This window comes from Saccopteryx bilineata, chromosome 2 (genome assembly GCF_036850765.1).
Source record: "Saccopteryx bilineata isolate mSacBil1 chromosome 2, mSacBil1_pri_phased_curated, whole genome shotgun sequence".
NCBI lineage: Eukaryota > Metazoa > Chordata > Mammalia > Chiroptera > Emballonuridae > Saccopteryx > Saccopteryx bilineata.
In genome coordinates, this window is record NC_089491.1 from 140,979,090 (window position 1) to 141,001,124 (window position 22,035).

The following is a 22,035-nucleotide window of genomic DNA, read 5'->3' on the forward strand; positions in this document are numbered from 1 at the left end:
GAGGTTCTGTTCACCCTTCACTTTGTCTCCCCCGGTTGCCATCTTGCATAACTGTAGTATAATAACAAAATGAGAAAATGGACTTCGGTGTAAGCCATAGATCTTATTCAAATTCACCAATTATACCCATATTTGTATGTGTGTGTGTGTGTATGTGTTGTGTGCACACATGTACAGTTCTGTGTATTTTTGTGTGACTTCAGTGGTTTTTTCTTGTGATTTAACTCCATAAAGAGATAGAGTATTTAATTATTGGTTATTATATATATGTCATATAAAGAGAAATAAAAATTACTAAAATGACCCTTTCAAGAGTTAAGTGATTAAGGTATGTCAAGGTTACATAATGCTTGATTATAAAAAGGAGTATAAATCAAGTATTTTAATTCACATACTTCTTACTAAGTATAATACTTAGAAAAGTACATATAACATATGTGGAATTTCATAAGTAGTTAATAAAGCAAACATCTGTGTACTCACCTACTCAAGCCTTTAGAACACTGGAGAGAGACCATTTACATTTCTTTCAGGGATTGAGAGAGATCCCTCGTTTTGAATGCATTTAGGTTGGGCTCTTAGAATTTGGGAAGGCAGTAAGTCGGCTGTTTTAGGCTTTTGAACAGCAAAGAATAACCCAGGGTGTATTTAGAGAATGACATGTAGAGTGATGGAACATAATAGGAGGTAAGGCTTGAAAGTTGTCTAACAATACTGTAGAAAGTTGAGTATCTTCATGATTTAGAGAACTTCTTACTCTTACTGGGGTCAGAGGTAACTGTTTTAGGATAATCCTGGTCATTAAGAACATTATTTGAAAAGGGAAAGGTTGGAGAAAGACCAAGTACTGGTATTTTTTTTTTTTTTTTTGTATTTTTCTGAAGCTGGAAACGGGAAGAGACAGTGAGACAGACTCCCGCATGCCCACCAGGGGCGACGCTCTGCCCACCAGGGGGCGATGCTCTGCCCCTCCGGGGCATCGCTCTGTCGCGACCAGAGCCACTCTAATGCCTGGGGCAGAGGCCAAGGAGCCATCCCCAGCGCCCGGGCCATCTTTGCTCCAATGGAGCCTCGGCTGCGGGAGGGGAAGAGAGAGACAGAGAGGAAGGAGAGGGGGAGGAGTGGAGAAGCAGATGGGCACCTCTCCTGTGTGCCCTGGCCGGGAATCGAACCTGGGACCCCCGCACGCCAGGCCGACGCTCTACCACTGAGCCAACCGGCCAGGGCTAGTACTGGTAATTTTGACCCAATTTTTTTTTTTTTTTTTTTTTTTTTTTGTATTTTTCTGAAGCTGGAAACGGGGAGAGACAGTCAGACAGACTCCTGCATGCACCCGACCGAGATCCACCCGGCACGCCCACCAGGGGCGACGCTCTGCCCACCAGGGGGCAATGCTCTGCCCCTCCGGGGTGTCGCTCTGCCGTGACCAGAGTCACTCTAGCGCCTGGGGCAGAGGCCAAGGAGCCATCCCCAGCGCCTGGGCCATCTTTGCTCCAATGGAGCCTTGGCTGCGGGAGGGGAAGAGAGAGACAGAGAAGAAGGAGGGGGGGTGGAGGGTGGAGAAGCAAATGGGCGCTTCTCCTGTGTGCCCTGGCCGGGAATCCAACCCGGGTCCCCCGCACGCCAGGCCGACGCTCTACCGCTGAGCCAACCGGCCAGGGCCTTGACCCATTTTTAAGCGTATATAATTCAGTGGCATTAATTACATTCACAATATTGTACAACCATCAGATTGTATCTACTTCTCAGTTTTCATCACCCCAGCAGAAACTTTGTATCCATTTAAGTAATATCTCCTTGTTCACTGTGCCCCAGCCCCTGGTAACCTTACCTTTTGTCTCTATGAATATTTCCATTCTAGATGTTTCATATAAATGGAATCATATCATAATTGTCCTTTTGTGTCTGGTTTATTTTACTTAGCATAATGTCAGATTTAAACCCTTTGCTTAGACTACTGTAAGGAAGTATTGAATAGTGATGGTGAAAATAGAGGGAAAGAGCTGATTTGGGGAGACATAAAGTCATTTGTAGGACTTAAGTGGGCTTAAATCATTAAGAAACACAAGATGCTTAGTACATAGGCCCAGAGATTTGTTTAAAGCCGGAGTATGCAAACTATAGCTCATTGATTTTTGTATTTTAAAAAGGTTGAAAAAAGTTTTTAAATAAATTCAAATTTTAGTGTGCAAAAGTTTTATTAGAGCACGTCTTTGTTTATGTATTTAAATGTTATCTTTGGCAACTTTTGTGCTCAGTGGCAGTTGAGTAGTTGTGACAGAGAAAATTATGTCCTATTTACTATCTGGCCCTTTATAGAAGAGGTTTGCAGATCTCTAGATTGTGAATAAAAAATAAATAAGATACTATTTCTTGTCCTTAGGGAGCTCAGAGTCTAGTTGAAGAAACTAGGACAGAGAAAAGATGTTTAGTAGTTCTCAGAGTTGATGTTTCCTGGCAGAACAGTATGTGTGTGTGCGCATGTGCTTCATGAAATGACTCCTTTCCCCCATTAAGAAATAAAAAAGACTGCACAGAAACTGGTCACAGTGGAGTTAAGGACACATGGAAATGGGAATGGTCTAAATGTAATTGTTTATCTGAGACTTTCTCAGATGAGTCAAGCTTAAAGCTTATAGAAAGACTTCTGACTTGTAGCTTCTGTCCCCTTTAGTAATACTGGAAACCATGTATTTCATTGTCATTGCCTTTCAGATGCGGTGGTGCTAGAATCTGTTACATTTTCCATGAGACTTTTGGGAGAACCTTAGAATCTGTTGACCCACTAGGTGGCCTTAACACAATTGACATATTGACTGCCATTAGAAATGCTACTGTGAGTATGGTTAACTCAGGATTTCTTGAAATAAGGTTAAACCATTTTTCTAAAACCCATATTATATAGCTTTATAGTTTGGTCTCATACATGAAATTAGGAAGCACTTTTCATGAAAAATATCAAACTGTGATTTAATTTCGGTGAAGAACTAAAATTCAGTGTAGCTATAAGAGCTCACAATTTAATTGTTTTTAGGGCCCTCGTCCAGCTTTGTTTGTACCTGAAGTTTCATTTGAGTTACTGGTCAAGCGGCAGATCAAGCGTCTGGAAGAGCCCAGCCTCCGTTGTGTGGAACTGGTTCATGAGGAAATGCAAAGGATCATTCAGCACTGCAGCAATTACAGTACTCAGGTAATGGAGATGTGAGGGCAGTGCAGCAGTGACAGTACTCAGGTAATGGAGATGTGAGGGCACTGCGGCAGTGACAATACTCAGGTAACGGAGATGTGAGGGCAGTGCAGCAGTGACAGTACTCAGGTAATGGAGATGTGAGGGCACTGCGGCAGTGACAATACTCAGGTAACGGAGATGTGAGGGCAGTGCAGCAGTGACAGTACTCAGGTAATGGAGATGTGATGGGCAGTGCAGCAGTGACAGTACTCAGGTAATGGAGATGTGATGGGCAGTGCAGCAGTGACAGTACTCAGGTAACGGAGATGTGAGGGCAGTGCAGCAGTGACAGTACTCAGGTAATGGAGATGTGAGGGCACTGCGGCAGTGACAGTACTCAGGTAACGGAGATGTGAGGGCAGTGCAGCAGTGACAGTACTCAGGTAACGGAGATGTGAGGGCACTGCAGCAATTACAGTACTCAGGTAATGGAGATGTGAGGGCACTGCAGCAGTGACAGTACTCAGGTAACGGAGATGTGAGGGCAGTGCAGCAGTGACAGTACTCAGGTAATGGAGATGTGATGGGCAGTGCAGCAATGACAGTACTCAGGTAACGGAGATATGATGGGCAGTGCAGCAATGACAGTACTCAGGTAACAGAGATGTGATGGGCAGTGCAGCAATTACAGTACTCAGGTAATGGAGATGTGAGGGCACTGCAGCAGTGACAATACTCAGGTAACGGAGATGTGAGGGCAGTGCAGCAGTGACAGTACTCAGGTAACGGAGATGTGAGGGCACTGCGGCAGTGACAGTACTCAGGTAATGGAGATGTGATGGGCAGTGCAGCAATGACAGTACTCAGGTAACGGAGATATGATGGGCAGTGCAGCAATGACAGTACTCAGGTAACAGAGATGTGATGGGCAGTGCAGCAATTACAGTACTCAGGTAATGGAGATGTGAGGGCACTGCAGCAGTGACAATACTCAGGTAACGGAGATGTGACGGGCAGTGCAGCAGTGACAGTACTCAGGTAATGGAGATGTGAGGGCACTGTGGCAGTGACAGTACTCAGGTAACGGAGATGTGAGGGCACTGCAGCAATTACAGTACTCAGGTAATGGAGATGTGAGGGCACTGCAGCAGTGACAGTACTCAGGTAACGGAGATGTGAGGGCAGTGCAGCAGTGACAGTACTCAGGTAACGGAGATGTGAGGGCAGTGCAGCAGTGACAGTACTCAGGTAACGGAGATGTGAGGGCAGTGCAGCAGTGACAGTACTCAGGTAACGGAGATGTGAGGGCACTGCAGCAATGACAGTACTCAGGTAACGGAGATGTGAGGGCACTGCAGCAATGACAGTACTCAGGTTACGGAGATGTGAGGGCAGTGCAGCAGTGACACTACTCAGGTAATGGAGATGTGAGGGCACTGCGGCAATGACAGTACTCAGGTAATGGAGATGTGATGGGCAGTGCAGCAATGATAGTACTCAGGTAACGGAGATGTGAGGGCACTGCAGCAGTGACAGTACTCAGGTAACAGAGATGTGAGGGCAGTGCAGCAGTGACAGTACTCAGGTAACAGAGATGTGAGGGCAGTGCAGCAATGACAGTACTCAGGTAACGGAGACGTGACGGGCAGTGCAGCAGTAACTACTCAGGTAACGGAGATGTGATGGGCAGTGCAGCAATGACAGTACTCAGGTAACAGAGATGTGAGGGCAGTGCAGCAATGACAGTACTCAGGTAACGGAGATATGATGGGCAGTGCAGCAATGACAGTACTCAGGTAACGGAGATGTGAGGGCAGTGCAGCAATGACAGTACTCAGGTAACGGAGATGTGAGGGCACTGCAGCAATGACAGTACTCAGGTAACGGAGATGTGAGGGCACTGCAGCAATGACAGTACTCAGGTAACGGAGATGTGAGGGCACTGCAGCAATGACAGTACTCAGGTAATGGAGATGTGAGGGCACTGCAGCAATGACAGTACTCAGGTAACGGAGATGTGAGGGCAGTGCAGCAATGACAGTACTCAGGTAATGGAGATGTGAGGGCACTGCAGCAATGATAGTACTCAGGTAACGGAGATGTGACGGGCACTGCAGCAGTGACAGTACTCAGGCAATGGAGATGTGAGGGCACTGCAGCAATGATAGTACTCAGGTAACGGAGATGTGACGGGCACTGCAGCAGTGACAGTACTCAGGCAATGGAGATGTGAGGGCACTGCAGCAATGATAGTACTCGGGTAACGGAGATGTGACAGGCACTGCGGAAATGACAGTACTCAGGAACGGAGATGTGATGGGTGTCAGGGGAAGTAGTAAAAGATAGGAGGTAGTGGTTTCATGGGGTGGGAGGAACTAAATAAGATGGGCTAAGAGGTAAAACATTCATTTCCCTTGTCTAAAAGTGATTTAAATGTAGCTTCCAAGTCTGATTCAGTGATTAACTTAATTTCCCTTTAAACAAAATAGACATATTTTTTTCCTCTATCATATATAGGAGCTGTTGAGGTTTCCTAAACTTCATGATGCCATAGTTGAAGTAGTGACTTGTCTTCTTCGTAAACGGTTGCCAGTTACAAATGAAATGGTGAGCTATCATTTCACAAATCATCACTGTAATCACAAAAAAATTTTGTAGAGCATAATGATTAGAATTTAGGCATAATGTTTCTCGGTGTATTGGGAAGAAAAGTGGATTTCAGCCTTATTTCAAAGGAAGCTTCAATAATTCTAATACAAAGTGTTTTCTTCTTATTTTAATCATTGTTAGTCTGCAGCCACAGGTTGTCATGAAAAGGGAGTTCTTACTGAGGCTTGTGAGTAGTTTTGCTCTGTTGTGTTGGAAGTGATCTAATGAAAAATTAGTTTTTATCTTGAGTCTTTATAACAAGCTCTTACTTTAACTCTGATGTACATCAGGATAATTTGGCCACTTCTACAGTTTGCTTGTTTGATGACCTAATACTTTAATATTATGGTCACTTTCTTTTATTTTGTGTGTTGCTGCTATTCTTTAAAATAAAAATGCTGAAATTTGCAGAAATACAAAAACTTGGCATTGCCCTTTTTCCTCTAATAGTTGGCTGGGCTTTGTTTCTTTTCCTTTCTGGTTACTAAAAGTGCATTTGGGCCCTTGACTCAGGATGGTGAGCCCCAACGGAGGGTTACTGAGAGGACAAAACCAGCCTTGGAAACAGAATGTTAAGTGCTGCTGCTTAGTTTCCTGAGCAGGTGTAACCCCCAGATGATCTGACTCCACCCACTAATGTCACAAATCATTATAGTTTCATTTGAATAGATCTGTACTGTAGTGCTGTTCTGATACCTGGGATTTGGTGGGACAACGCAAATGAAGTTATTTTTTTATTTTTTTTGTATTTTTCTGAAGCTGGAAACGGGGAAAGACAGTCAGACAGACTCCCGCATGCACCCGACCGGGATCCACCTGGCACGCCCACCAAGGGCGACGCTCTGCCCACCAGGGGGCGATGCTCTGCCCCTCCGGGGCGTCGCTCTGCCGTGACCAGAGCCACTCTAGCGCCTGGGGCAGAGGCCAAGGAGCCATCCCCAGCGCCTGGGCCATCTTTGCTCCAATGGAGCCTTGGCTGCGGGAGGGGAAGAGAGAGACAGAGAGGAAGGAGGGGGGGGGGCGGAGAAGCAAACGGGTGCTTCTCCTATGTGCCCTGGCCGGGAATCGAACCCAGGTCCCCCGCACGCCAGGCCGACGCTCTACCGCTGAGCCAACCGGCCAGGGCCAATGAAGTTATTTTATTCTCTCTGCAACGCTGGTGAAATTTCAACTTCCCTTTTTGATTATTGTCCCACTCGGATTTTGAACCATATAAAATATTTAAACTAGGTGCTTCATTGATTTTACACAGAGGAGGGAGGGTTACGAGAAGTGTCCACTCATAGTTGCTTCACTTTAGTTGTTCATTACTTGCTTGTCATACGTGCCTTGACCGGGCAGCCTCAGGGTTTGGAACCAGCGGCCTCAGCGTCACAGGTTGACACTCTATATCCACTGTGCCACCATGGGGCAGGCTTAAACCAGGCACTTCATAATTAAGGTTAATCAGTCATTACCTTTTGTCAGTGGTTCTCAAAGTGTGCACCAGGGCGTACTGGTGTGCCGTAGAAGATTTCCAGATGTGCCCTATGGTATTCCAGAGAAATATATGCCTTTTGGGGACCAAAAAACCAACAGGGTTTTTGGAGTTTAGATTTTTAGGGGGACAGAGGTGTGAGGAATTGGCTGTAAACTGACAGTCTGCCCAACCCCCCACCTCACTTGCCTGATTAGGTTGCAAAGGGCTGTTAAGCTGTGGTGCTGGATTGTTCACACTACCCCCCATGTTCCCCAGAAAGACTGGAGGCAAGTTTCTTCTATCCTTTGTTTGGTGTAAAGTTAAGATGATATGTGTGCTGGGGGTTTTGGATTGATGATTAAACATAAGGAACTGTCTCTTGAAGCCTTTGGATTTCTATAAAAGAAGAATATGTGGCAATATCTAAAAAAGCTTTGAACATTTTACTACAATTTTCAACATCTTATTTATGTGAATTAGGATTTTCTACCCTCAACACAATTAAGAGTAAAAAGAGAGGAATTCTTCAATGTATTGATGAGGAAATGAGAGTTTGCCTTTCAAATATAGGCCCAAACATTGAAGAAATCGCTAGGACACATCAGGCTCATGTTTATGAGAAACATAAACACAGGAATGGAAAAACTTAACACATTCATGCCCTGACCTGCTGTATTTACTAAATCTTACTAAGAATGTATATATTTATATATATATAAAGATTAAGTTTTTAAAATTTTTTTTATTTTTTAACCTCTTTTTTTATGAATTCTAAAAAGCATAACTGAAAAAATGTAACATAAAAATGTTTTATAATGTCAGAATAGAATAAATTTAATTTTGTCTTTATTTATTTTGTTTACCATAAAAGCATGCTTGGACTTTATATTTTGTATATAGTGCACCTACAATTATTTGTAGGATTTTAAATGCGCCCCAACTTCAAAAAGTTTGAGAACCACTGCCTTATGTCTTTAAATGTATTCTTAAAGTTAACATCTTTATATCAAATTATGAAATGTTTTCTTAGTGTTGAAACTGACCTAAAACTTTGACATGGAATAGTGAATGATCTGAGGTTTTAATACCAAACTTGAATAAAGTGTTGGGGACTTAGATTTGCAATACATAGATAACATTCCTCCCCCCCCCAACTTAATACTTCTAACTACCTTAATGTCATTCCCCCCTTTAGATGCTAAAATAGAAATGATTAAAAAGATAGAGCAAATATTATTTAGCATAAGATTTATCACTTTGGGTGTAATTATCAAGTATTTATGTAGGCATCTGTTTCTTGTACTGGTTGACATATTTTTATGTATAGCCTAATTTTATTTTATTTTTCTAGGTCCATAACTTAGTGGCAATTGAATTGGCTTATATCAACACAAAACATCCAGACTTTGCTGATGCTTGTGGGTTAATGAACAATAACATAGAGGTAAATACAATTCAAATTAACCTTTTTATGAAAGTAGAACGCAGAGTCTGGGATTCATTGATATAGTATTGAAGGACTGCCTGGCTCCATTTCTGTGAAGGTTGTAGTTTATTCAGGTTGGAGTGTGTAAAACAAAGTGAATGTTTAAAATTGTTGTCATTTGGCTCTGAAAGCTGTGAAGGTAATATTCCAAGAATTATCTACATTGGTGTAAATTTGGAAACGTAGGGTGCTCTTTTCATTGGAGTGGCTGCATTTCATGCATCTTTTTTTTTTCCATTTGAGGTTAATATTGAAAGTTGCATAAGATCTCAGATGGAGCAGAGGCTGGTGGATGAGGAATTTATCTGATGCTAATTTTTTTCTCTGCCACTTTTATCCAAGAACAGTAAATGTTTCTGCTACTCCTTAATACAATAGGACTTCACAGTCCCCTTCTATATCAGATTTCCTCTTATGCATATGCATGGAAAGAATATTGTAAACATGGAATTTGGGAACTGGAAGGGACCCTGGGTTATCGACTTCAGTCCTTTGGTTAAACAAGAGATGAGGAACCGAGACCCACAGATGCTAATGGCTGTTGCTTTAGTGCTTATTTTGCTGGGCACTGTTGGAGGACAGAAGCACCTTCTCTTTAACAGGTACAGGGAACTATTTTCGTTAGTACATAGTGACTCCTATAGTCAAAAAATCCTAAAATGTACATGAGTAAGGCACTCAAGTTAAACTGTCAGAAGGTAAACTATATATAACGGTTATGTTAAAATTAGCATGTAGACACTATCTGAGGATAAGTATTTAGTTCTTATAACATTGAAACCAACTTCATGGAAAATTTGGGTCTGGGAGATTTTGTAATCATTGACAAGGACATTTATGATATATGGCATCATTCAGGTCCGTATTTTTCTACAAAAGTATGTCTCTAGTTTTAATTACTATGCCAAAGAACTTTATGTGAATATTGTCATTTAATCTGTACAGTAACCCTATGAGGGTAGACCTGTACAGTTAAAGCTAGGAAGTCAGGACCGTCGGGCCCTATGGCCAGTTGCGTCAGTAACTGCTTGGTAGCAGACGAGGGTGAGAATTTCTGGTGTTTGGGTTCCCTCCCTTGTGCTTGGTGTCCCTCTTCAAAATGTTCACTTTAAACGTGTTAACTTTTTATTCTGAACATAGTTAAAATACATATCATCTGCTATATATATATATATATATTTTTTTTTTTTTTTCTGAAGCTGGAAACGGGGAGAGACAGTCAGACAGACTCCCTCATGCGCCCAACCGGGATCCACCTGGCATGCCCACCAGGGGGCGACGCTCTGCCCATCCTGGGCGTCGCTATGCTGCGACCAAAGCCACTCTAGCGCCTGAGGCAGAGGCCACAGAGCCATCCCCAGCGCCCGGGCCATCTTTGCTCCAGTGGAGCCTTGGCTGCGGGAGGGGAAGAGAGAGAGAGGAAGGAGAGGGGGAGGGGTGGAGAAGCAGATGGGTGCTTCTCCTGTGTGCCCTGGCCGGGAATCGAACCTGGTACTTCTGCACGCCAGGCCGACGCTCTACCACTGAGCCAATCGGCCAGGGCCTCATCTGCTATATTTTTAATCACTGATACCCCCCATGAAAAAATTAAAAATGGGTGAAATTTCAGTCAGAACACTTCATTAACCACAGATCATCACTCCAAAGCTTTATTAACTTAAAACTTTTTGCAAGTTTGGGAGTATTTATGAAATGCTTTTTACCCAGGAACAATTTTAACTACCAGTAAATGCTTTTCTACTATATATTTGATGCTACCCATGACAGAGTCATTAATACCTACATCCTTCTGTTTTCATAGTCTTGCACCTATCATGGTGTTTTAACATATCATAGATGTTTATTCAATACCCGTTTTTGTGAACTGTATCTTTAGCTACTTGTATTAGAGTTACTTTGATAATATTAGCAAACTATTGTAGAAGAGCAGGCAGTGAAATTATCAGGTTACAGAAAGGACTGTCAGTTTACAACACTATATTTATGTCCTGGAGATGGTTTAGGGCAGTGGTCCCCAACCTTTTTTGGGCCACAGACCAGTTTAATGTCAGAAAATATTTTCAGTGACCGGCCTTTAGGGTGGGACGGATAAATGTATCATGTGACCGAGACAAGCGTCAAGAGTGAGTCTTAGACGGATGTAACAGAGAGAATCTGGTCATTTTTAAAAAATAAAACATCGTTCAGACTTAAATGTAAATAAAACGGTCCGGAGGTTGAGGACCACTGGTTTAGGGTAAAGAAAATGGAACATTTTTACAGGATAACCTTCACCACAGATATCTCTTAAACTTGTAGTTTTGGGTGTGGGAGTTGCGTGACTGTAACACAGAGGTGTCTAAATTGGAGTGATTGTAAAGGCTTTGCTTTAGTTTTCTCTAATCTGTGCACTTTAAATTCTGCATAATATGCTGAAGGCATATACACATTTATGTGGGAACAGTTTAAGATTTTATTTACTCATTATAGAGAGGGGGGAGAGAGAGAGAAGGGGGGAGGAGCAGGAAGCATCAACTCCAATATGTGCCTTGACTAGGCAAGCCCAGGGTTTTGAACTGGCAACCTCAGCGTTTCCAGGTTGACGCTTTATCCACTGCGCCATCACAGGTCAGGCTATGTGGGAACAGTTTAAATCATGGCTCTTGACTTATTGGGAAAGGCCATTGCCTCATGAGATTCGGTCCCTGGCCCCTCAGTGCCAGGGAGCCTCCATTACTGACAGTTGTAGTGTATCCTTCAGGTGTGTTGGGGCAGAAAAAAAGATTGAGAAGCATTGGGTTAAATGATTTGTTTGTTTTAAAATATAATTATGGTATGAGTTTCAACAGTGAGAGGATATACTGTAAGTTATTCCAAACTTTTCAATTAAGCTATTTTTTAGTAGGCTTATATCTCAGTGCTCCGATAATCACTTTTGTTTTGCTTGGTTGTGTTTTATAGGAACAAAGGAGAAACAGGATAGCAAGAGAATTACCTTCAGGTGTATCACGAGACAAGGTAAAAAACAATGTTTTTAAAGCATATTCCCATTATGCAAAGGTGGACTGGTAAGCCTCAGGGTATTACTCCTATGAGTAATTTTTTCTTCTCCCTTTAACAATCCATTGGAGCCTTTTCGTTGTTGGAGGAAAGGTATGCAAGTTTAAAAACAGACTTTGAATAATTTAAAGATAATGGTATTTTTATAGAGAACAGGCTGATGGTTTTCAGATGGGAGGTGGGTTGGGGAGCTGAGTTAAAAGGTGAAGTGATGAAGTACAAATTGGTGGTTATAAAATAGTCACGGGGTGTAAGCACAGCACAGGGATATAGTCAATAATATTGTATTAACTATGGTGCCAGGTGGGTACTGGAAATTTTGGGGCTGGAGGAAACACTTTGTCAAGTGATTAGCTACTATGCTGTACACCTGAAACTAATATAAGGTGATACTGGCCCTGGCTGGGTAGTTAAGTTGGTTAAGAGTGTTGTCCTGATACGCCAAAGTTGCAAGTTCCATCCTCGGTCAGGGCACATCCAGGAAACAAGTGAATGCATGAATAAGTGGAACAACAAATCATGTTTCTCTTTCCCTTCCTCCTCTCTCTAAAATCAATTAAAAAAAGATATTGAATGTAAACGATAATTGAAAAATAAAATTAAAGACAATGCATAAAAATGGATTTTAAGTGTCCGGCTTTATTTACTTACTTATTTTTAATTCACAGTGACTTTATCAACTTTGTGAAATTAGTTGAAGTGACTAATGACTGTTAACAGGAAGGCTTTTTGGAGAGGGAGGACAATAATAGTCACATAACAAATTAATACCAGTAATTGTTGAATATATCGTTTCTGTTTATAAAATTCTATTACCTCAAATTCTTTACCAAAAAAGATCTTACCAAATTCCAAAAATAAAAATGATGTTTTTTGATTTGGATTTTTCTTAAGTATTCATCTGAAGAAAGCCTTCACAGAGGTGACATTAGTACAGGAAATAAGGCAGAAAAAACATTAATTTTATGTCCCATAATTACTTTTGTTTTTCATGTTACTTTACTATTTTGATACAGAGGGAAAAATTCACATTTATAAAATGTTTCTGAATTCCATTTGGCATCCTTGATTTTTTTCCCCTGCATTTTTTGCCTTTAGTCTTCTAAAGTTCCCAGTGCTTTGGCACCTGCCTCCCAGGAGCCCTCCCCTGCTGCTTCTGCTGAGGCTGATGGCAAGGTCTGTTCTGATGTTTAATCTAAGCCTGCATGCCTAGTGTTTGGTGCGACGACGTCATCTGGAAACAGTACACTGCATAACAGTATTAATGTGGACTGTATAGAACAATGGATACTTATAAATTATTCTCTGCATGCTTTGCACAGAAAAAGAAGTTAAAGAGGAAATTATTCTGTAGTGTTTTAATTTCATGCCATTGATACTGAAATTGTGCTTGTTAAACTGCATGTTTTAACGTATCTTTTAACAGTTAATTCAGGACAACAGAAGAGAAACTAAAAATGTGAGTCTCTTACTTCAGAATGGCCATGTTGGTACCTTTGGTTCTCACTGAAACACTTTCAAAACCACTGAAGAGCCCATCAGTACAGTGGCATCCAACTCGTTGTCTGTGTTGTGTTTTTAATGTTTCTCTTAGCTAACTGATCCCTTTAACTTAAAGATGGCATTAATTCTGGTTTTAACATTGTTTTAAATAACAGTAGACTTTCCCACTGTTTTCTGTTACTTTCAAGAATAGCTTTGAATTTAAGATTTCAAGAATGGAGATTCTACTGTTGGGCTATTTCCTCAGTAAAGGTCCTGAGATGTGCCCAGTACTAATGGATAACCCTCTCATGCTCTTTCTCGTGCTTCCATTCTGTCTGCACTTGCCACCCTGTGTACGGAGCTTAATGTGAGCCCCAACAGCGTAAGCACAGTAATGCAAACGGACTGTGAGAGTTTGAGACTGTTGTTAATTCTTGATAACATTTTTAGGAGAGAACTAATCTGTACATTTTTCAGACCCATTCTTCTGGTTTTTCTGCCATTTAGGTCCTTTTCTATTGTCCAGATTTAAGGTTTTGAATCTTAAAATATGATAAATACCTTCTCTCAGCCCACTGTGCTAAGAGAACCATCTGAAAGCGTTGCTGAAGTGTTACTTCATGGCATCACCCTGAGTTTGCTTGCATTTCCTCAAGATCTTATTTGTTGTATCATTTGTGTCTACTTAACAGGCATTTTAAAATTAATGTGTAAATACACTGCCTATCTTTGGATAAAGCTTATCTTAACAGAGACATACTTAGGCCAGAATGATACTAAAAACTGACATTTTTAAACAGCAGCCATAATACTTGTGCTAAGTTTATATAAGCCATTTTTATTTCAACCTATAAATTTTGGGTATCATCTTACAGCTATTTGAATATAAGATCTTAAAGAGCATCTGATCTCTTAAGTATTGATGAATTACTGGTTTTCTTATCCTAGTCATTTTATTTTTAGAAATCAAGGACTAACATATTCTAGAAAAATGAAGAAGCAGTTGTGATTAGTGGTAGCACTACATTTCTTTCAGTAGATCCCATCTCAGAAGTACAGGCCTTGAGGAAACTTGCAGTGTGTTCATGTCATATTTCACATTCTAGGTAGCTTAAAGTCACCATCAGCTTAAGGTCATAGGTATATTCATTCTCATTTCTTTTATTAAAAAGTGTCTACTTTTATCCTGTGCTATTTCACTAACTATAAAGTAACCTTTATAGTTTACTATAAAGAAACGCATTATGTATTTCTATACATAAACTCAGCTTTGGAGACCTGAGTTCATACACTTTTTGGAGCGCTCACAGTTCAACAGTGGTGTTTAAATTTACTTTGAAGAAATTAAGCTGAGTGGTAGTTCTATTTTTCCTGAGCAGTCTTATTTTTAAAGGCATCTTATACTTCTTCTACAATTTAGTGTTAAGAGGGTTTGGAAAAAGGGAAAAACTTTGAAAATCTAGCCAATGCTAAAGAAGAAAGGAAATAGGTCCTGGCCGGTTGGCTCAGTGGCAGAGCATTGGCCTGGCGTGTGGGAGTCCTGGGTTTGATTCCCGGCCAGGGCACAGAGGAGAAGCACCCATCTGCTTCTCCACCCCTCCCCCTCTCCTTCCTCTCTGTTGTCCCCCGCCACCCCCCCAGCCGAGGCTCCTTGGGGCAAGGATGGCCGGGCGCTGAGGATGGCTCTGTGGCCTCTGCCTCAGGCGCTAGAATGGCTCTGGATGCAACAGAGCGACGCCCCAGATGGGCAGAGCATTGCCCCCTGGTGGGCATGCCGGGTGGATCCTGGTTGGGCGCATGCGGGAGTCTGTCTGACTGCCTCTCTGTTTCCAGCTTTGGAAAAATGAAAAAAAAAAAAAAAAAGAAGAAAGGAAATAATAAATAATATTGGTGGCGGCCTTGCAAATATTTTATAGCAGAACCTCTTCATTTAGATAGCTCAGAGCTCCACTTATACATGCCACCCATCTCTTTCTGACCCTAGTGTAGCTCCAGCTCGGTATTGGATGTGTTTTCTTTGACTCCTATCAAAAAGAGCTTTGTTTAGTTGTTGTCACATTTGATATAATTGACAGATTGTGGACATGTTTTTTTTTTTTTTCAGCTTGCACCTGGAGGTGGTGGGGTTGGAGATGCTGTTCAAGAACCAACAACAGGCAATTGGAGAGGAATGCTAAAAACTTCAAAAGCTGAAGAGTTATTAGCTGAGGAAAAGTCAAAACCAATTCCAGTTATGCCAGCCAGTCCCCAGAAAGGCCATGCTGTGAATCTGCTGGATGTGGTAAGCCACGAGAACTTGGTTATTCCAAATTAGTAGGAAAACACTACGAAAGACAAATGAAAAGTTTCAAAAACTTACTTGAATTTTGAATGCTAAATATTGCCATTTCAAAATCGCACAAAAATATTTTTTTTTTCTATTCCTCACCCCCATTTAGCCGGTTCCTGTTGCACGAAAACTGTCTGCCCGTGAGCAGCGAGATTGTGAGGTTATTGAACGACTTATCAAATCATACTTTCTTATTGTCAGAAAGAATATTCAAGACAGGTTTGTAGTATGTACTGTAAATGACTCTAATACTGATCGATGATGCCAGAATCTATTTTGAAAATACACGTGTTTTTAAAATTTTAGGTTTTTATTCTAAATCAAAGGGATCATATTGTTTTTTTGCAGTGTGCCAAAGGCAGTGATGCATTTCTTGGTTAATCATGTGAAAGATACTCTTCAGAGTGAGTTAGTAGGACAGCTGTACAAATCCTCCCTGTTGGATGACCTTCTGACGGAATCTGAGGACATGGCTCAGCGTAGGAAAGAAGCAGCTGATATGCTTAAGGTATTACTGTGATTTTTTAACTGTCACACTTTGGTTGTAGATACAGATACCTAATGCATTCTTTTTTTTGTGATAGAGACAGAGAGAGAGAAAGGGACAGATAGGGACAGACAGGAACAGAGAGAGATGAGAAGCATCAATCATTAGTTTTTCGTTGCGCGCTGCAACACCTTAGTTGTTCATTGATTGCTTTCTCATATGTGCCTTGACCGGGGAGGCTACAGCAGACCGAGTGACCCTTTGCTTGAGCCAGCGACCTTGGGCTCAAGCTGGTGAGCCTTGCTCAAACCAGATGAGCCCGTGCTCAAGCTGGCGATCTTGGGGTTTCGAACCTGGGTCCTTCGCATCCCATTCCGACGCTCTATCCACTGTGCCACCACCTGGTCAGGCTAAAATGCAATTTCATTACTGGATACATCTGTAGTCTTTATAGGATGGTTAATCTTATTCTCTTGGTACTTGATTAGATTCAAGATAGATACTAGTTAGTATACTAGTATAAATCAACCACATAATACAGATTACTCCACATAATTCAGATTCTTTGATATAAGTATGTATTTATAATTCTTATCTTTAATGCAGGCATTACAAGGAGCAGGTCAGATTATTGCTGAAATCCGAGAGACTCATCTTTGGTGAAGAGGACTATAAAAAACTGAGACTTTGTTGACTTGAAAGTTGCTAGTTACTGCCTACTTGAGTAGATTTGTATTTATGAACTCCTGCTGTGTATTGCAATGGAATGAAACTGGCTATAAACTGAAAGTTGTACTATATATTACAGAATGAATTACATTTAGTCCAAATAATAAATGGCTGTTTCTAAAGTTTCCCACTATATAAATACATCAAGTCTGTCTTGGGACAGTTTCATCTGAACTTAAAAAGAAATGCTAATGTTCTTGTGCAAGCAGTCTGCCTGTGGATACGATGCCCTGTGTAATGTCAGTAGTCTTACCGCTGCCGCCATAGTCCCTCAAGAACGCACCGAGACATTTCATACGACTCTACTGCATGCACTCTACAAACCGATCTGGCTTTGAAAGGTGTGGGTTGACAAGTTACTCACATAGTCACTTCCACCTGTCCTTTGATTTAGTTTTATCTCCGCAAACTTTGATTTGTTAGTAAGAAAGCTGGATGCACAAGAGGATCTATCATGATGACAGTGACGTGCTGTGTGTACTGTGTAGCTATGCAGCCCTTCCACTTCTGGGTCCACACTGCCCTACTGCATTAAAATGCCTTTGATTTGCAAACCTTGAAGCATGAATTACATTTTCCTGTATTAACCCTTTGAGCAGTACGAATGTTCATGTACGTCCTCGTGCCTCTCGACCATCCAGAGTACAATCGTACATGTGTAAGGCAACATTTAAAAAACGCAAATGGATGTTCTTGTTTCCATAAACTGGTTATCAAACAAACATGATTTTTTAGATTAATACAAGTGTAACTAGAACTAATTTCATTTTGCTACTTCAAAGGGTTAAAAACAACTATCTAGACTTGACTATCTATCTAGTAAGCCTTGGTGATGACCAGTTCCTTTCGGTTTTTAGAGGTTCAAAAAGTAAATCCCCTTGGTTTTCAAATATCATAGTAGTGATTCAGATATATCTTTAAATTGGGGCACCTGCACCATGTTCCCAGATTCACTCGGAGGCAACTACTGTGCTGATTATAGAAGAAGTGTGTCTTTTCTCTATTGGTAATATTTCTGCTTCATACCAGGGAAATACATTAGAATAGAGGTGAGAAAATATTGGTGAAGCTTTATTTAAAGAGAAACATGCAGATACATATTCCTAATGGCTTCTAGACTACTAAATTGCATTCAGGGATTTGGGGGTGAGGTTTAGAATACATACACATTTTATTAAAATTCCTCAGGTGATTCTTGATATAAATTTTAACAAGGGTCAAAATCCTTAAGGCATCTAGCTCCATCATAACCAATATATTATTTATATATTGCAGATAGTAAATTTTTTAAGTTACATTTATGAAGAACTATTGACAGTATGAAAATGTTAACTTTAGCATGTGGTTCCCATTTCCTAAGAAGCAACAGGCTCATCAACTGATCTCAAACATAAAAACACCCGATTCAGTCTGATACATGGTACTTTGAATTGGTGAGTAGTACCATCTTGACAGAATACATGGCACCAAAATGTTTGTTAGCACACTTTAAAATCACTACCATCATTAAACATCAGCTTTGAAATTATAGCCATCCATGATTTACTTCAGACAGATCAGATAACAACCATTTTAGCCATTTGAATTTTAAGGGTAAAACCCCTCCTAATGTACCTTTCTCCAGTATATCAAACATTTCCAATTAAAAATGTTACCTTTAAAGACATGCTATGGTAATAATGCACGTTCTAGTACTACACACAGTGTACAAAGGAAAATAGGAAAGAACGGTATGGAAAGGGAAAGCCTTTGTTGGTCCTTAAACTGAGTGAAGTTTTGAAACGTGGAGATGATCTATGACATTTATAATGGATCCTGTATGTTCTTGCTGTGTAAATAAAGTTGCTGGTTTGTATCAGTACTTTCTTCCTAACTTGACTCTCAAAAAAAGATTTAGATAAACTTTGGCTTTTAAACATAGAAATCTAATAGTTTATATTGTATGAAAATTTTATGACTTTATTAGATTTTAACAATTCCCTTAAGTGTTAACGTCTTCTCCATTTTTTGCATATGGAAAATAGTGACTTGCTCGAAATACTCCAGGCAGTAGTTGGCTGGAACTTGAACATTAAAGCCTTGCTCTGCTGCCCGTAAGGTTTTCCAGAAGAAATTTGATTCTGAACCACATTGTATGTGTACCTTCCACTTGATCCTCAGGGAAATGGGGTGCTACTACCTTGATTTTTCATATGTGGCAACAGTTCTGGAGATTAAACTTGCCTGATGTTGGAGAGCTTAACTAAGTCTTGATACCAAATCTTTTAAATCTGACCTGAAAACTTCCCCTTACCTGTGTCTTTTGATATTCTCATACAATTGGATAGTTAATATAATACAGTGTGTCTGTAAAGTCATGGTGCACTTTTTTTTTGACTGGTCACAGGAAAGCAACAAGACGATAGAAATGTGAAATCTGCACCAAATAAAAGGAAAACCCTCCCAGTTTCTGTAGGATGATGTGGCAGCATGTGCGCATGCACAGATGATGATGTAACACCGTGTATACAGCAGAGCAACCCACGGCCATGTCAGTCGAGATGTGGATGATACAGAGGAAAGTTCAGTGTGTTCTGTGGCTCGCTAAATTCAAATCTGTGACCAAAGTGCAACGTGAATATCAGCGCATTTATAACGAAGCGCCACCACATAGGAATAACATTACTCAGTGGGATAAGCTGTTGAAGGAAACCGGCAGTTTGGTGGAGAAACCCCGTTTTGGTAGGCCATCAGTCAGTGATGAGTCTGTAAAGGCTATATGGGATAGCTACCTAAGGAGCCCTAAAAAATCTGTGCGTGAGCCCACATCGAACTGCACTGAATAGGTATGAAACTGGGAGAGTTTTCCTTTTTATTTGGTGCAGATTTCACATTTCTATCATCTTTTGTTGCTTTCCTGTGACAGGTCAAAAGTGCACCATGTCTTTATGGACACACTGTATTTGCCTCTTACTTTGGTTACTTAAGTTTTCAGGTTATCACAAGTTATAATCTGCTAGGGGACAGAAAATGAAATTTAAAACTTAATTTCCAAATTTATAAAATATTGCTACCTTCAGTAGTCTGACAAAACGCTGTGAATACATTTAGTTACACTGAAACAGGTACGGGAGTGGAAAACTGAATTAGAAACTCTGAAATGTCAAGTACTGATTTTTAATCTTTGGAAAGAAACTATTTCTATTGTAATTTCTAATGCCAATTATGGCTTTACATAACTTTTTTGTGTGTATATATATATTTTTTTGTATTTTTCTGAAGCTGGAAATGGGGAGAGACAGTCAGACAGACTCCCACATGCCCCCGACCGGGATCCACCCGGCACGCCCACCAGGGGCGACGCTCTGCCCCTCCAGGGTGTCGCTCTGCTGCGACCAGAGCCACTCTAGTGCCTGGGGCAGAGGCCAAGGAGCCATCCCCAGCGCCCGGGCCATCTTTGCTCCAATGGAGCCTTGGCTGTGGGAGGGGAAGAGACAGAGAGGAAGGAGGGGGGGGTGGAGAAGCAAATGGGCGCTTCTCCTATGTGCCCTGGCCGGGAATCGAACCCGGGTCCCCCGCACGCCAGGCCGACGCTCTACTGCTGAGCCAACCGGCCAGGGCCTATATATTTTTGAAGTGAGAAGCATAGAGGCAGAGAGACAGACTCTTGCATGCGCCCAACTGGGATCTGGTAAACCCACTAGGGGGCGATGCTCTGCCCATCTAAGGCATTGCTCCATCGCAATGAGAGCCATTATAGCGCCTGGGCCAACTTTGCTACAATGGAAGAGAGAGATAAGAGAGAAGGGAGAGGGCAAAGGGTGGAGAAGCAGATGGGCACTTCTCCTGTGTGCCCTGGCCGGGAATTGAATTCAGGACTTCCACATGCAGGGCTAACACTCTATACCACTGAGCCAACCGGCCAGGGCAACTTTTCTCCTTTTTAAGGAAAAGTGTATTTGCTTCCTAAACAACACAAAAAATAAGTTTCTAATACTAGATTTTGCATTTCTAATGTGGAGGCTAGAGGCACTGCGATTTTAGAACAGTATAGACCAGGGGTCCCCAAACTACGGCCCACGGGCCACATGCGGCCCCCTGAGGCCATTTATCCGGCCCCCGCTGCACTTCTGGAAGGGGCACCTCTTTCATTGGTGGTCAGTGAGAGGAGCATAGTTCCCATGGAAATACTGGTCAGTTTGTGGATTTAAATGTACTTGTTCTTAAACAAGAGAGAGCCCAAGTGAACCACTTAACTTCCCACCTTAAGGAACTAGAAAAAGAAGAACAAAGACAACCCAAAACCAGCCGAAGAAAGGAGATAATAAAAATCAGAGCAGAAATAAATGAATTAGAGAACAGAAAAACTATAGAAAAAATTAATAGAACAAGGAGCTGGTTCTTTGAAAAGATCAACAAAATTGACAAACCCTTGGCAAGACTTACCAAGGAAAAAAGAGAAAGAACTCATATAAACAAAATCCAAAATGAAAGAGGAGAAATCACCACGGACACCGTAGATATACAAAGAATTATTGTAGAATACTATGAAAAACTTTATGCCACTAAATTCAACAACCTAGAAGAAATGGATAAATTCCTAGAACAATACAACCTTCCTAGACTGAGTCAAGAAGAAGCAGAAAGCCTAAACAGACCTATCAGTAGAGAAGAAATAGAAAAAACCATTAAAAACCTCCCCAAAAATAAAAGTCCAGGCCCTGACGGCTATACCAGCGAATTTTATCAAACATTCAAAGAAGACTTGGTTCCTATTCTACTCAAAGTCTTCCAAAAAATTGAAGAAGAAGCAATACTTCCAAACACATTTTATGAGGCCAACATAACCCTCATCCCAAAACCAGGCAAGGATGGCACAAAAAAAGAAAACTACAGACCAATATCTCTAATGAATACAGATGCTAAAATACTAAACAAAATACTAGCAAATCGAATACAACAACATATTAAAAAAATAATACATCATGATCAAGTGGGATTCATCCCAGAATCTCAAGGATGGTTCAACATACGTAAAACGGTTAATGTAATACACCATATCAACAAAACAAAGAACAAAAACCACATGATCTTATCAATAGACGCAGAAAAGGCTTTCGATAAAATACAACACAATTTTATGTTTAAGACTCTCAACAAAATGGGTATAGAAGGAAAATATCTCAACATGATAAAGGCCATATATGATAAACCATCAGCTAAC

General features: G+C 41.0%; 1 protein-coding gene across 8 annotated transcripts in view; it reads left to right on the top strand.

The window, feature by feature from the left end:
- Positions 1 to 18,690, top strand: part of DNM1L (dynamin 1 like) — a 67,267-nt gene extending 48,577 nt beyond the window's left edge. For 2 of the 8 annotated variants that reach the window (XM_066258081.1, XM_066258082.1), the window contains 11 exons: positions 2,716 to 2,836; positions 3,035 to 3,190; positions 5,687 to 5,776; positions 8,629 to 8,721; positions 11,704 to 11,760; positions 12,901 to 12,978; positions 13,229 to 13,261; positions 15,392 to 15,568; positions 15,726 to 15,835; positions 15,965 to 16,124; positions 16,710 to 18,690. In XM_066258081.1, the coding sequence (XP_066114178.1) occupies positions 2,716 to 2,836; positions 3,035 to 3,190; positions 5,687 to 5,776; positions 8,629 to 8,721; positions 11,704 to 11,760; positions 12,901 to 12,978; positions 13,229 to 13,261; positions 15,392 to 15,568; positions 15,726 to 15,835; positions 15,965 to 16,124; positions 16,710 to 16,766 (1,132 nt within the window). In that variant the 3' untranslated portion in view covers positions 16,767 to 18,690. The remainder of the gene's footprint in view (positions 1 to 2,715; positions 2,837 to 3,034; positions 3,191 to 5,686; positions 5,777 to 8,628; positions 8,722 to 11,703; positions 11,761 to 12,900; positions 12,979 to 13,228; positions 13,262 to 15,391; positions 15,569 to 15,725; positions 15,836 to 15,964; positions 16,125 to 16,709) is intronic. The other 6 variants (XM_066258084.1, XM_066258086.1, XM_066258083.1 and 3 more) reach the window with 3 other exon arrangements.
- The last annotated feature ends 3,345 nt before the right edge of the window (positions 18,691 to 22,035 follow it).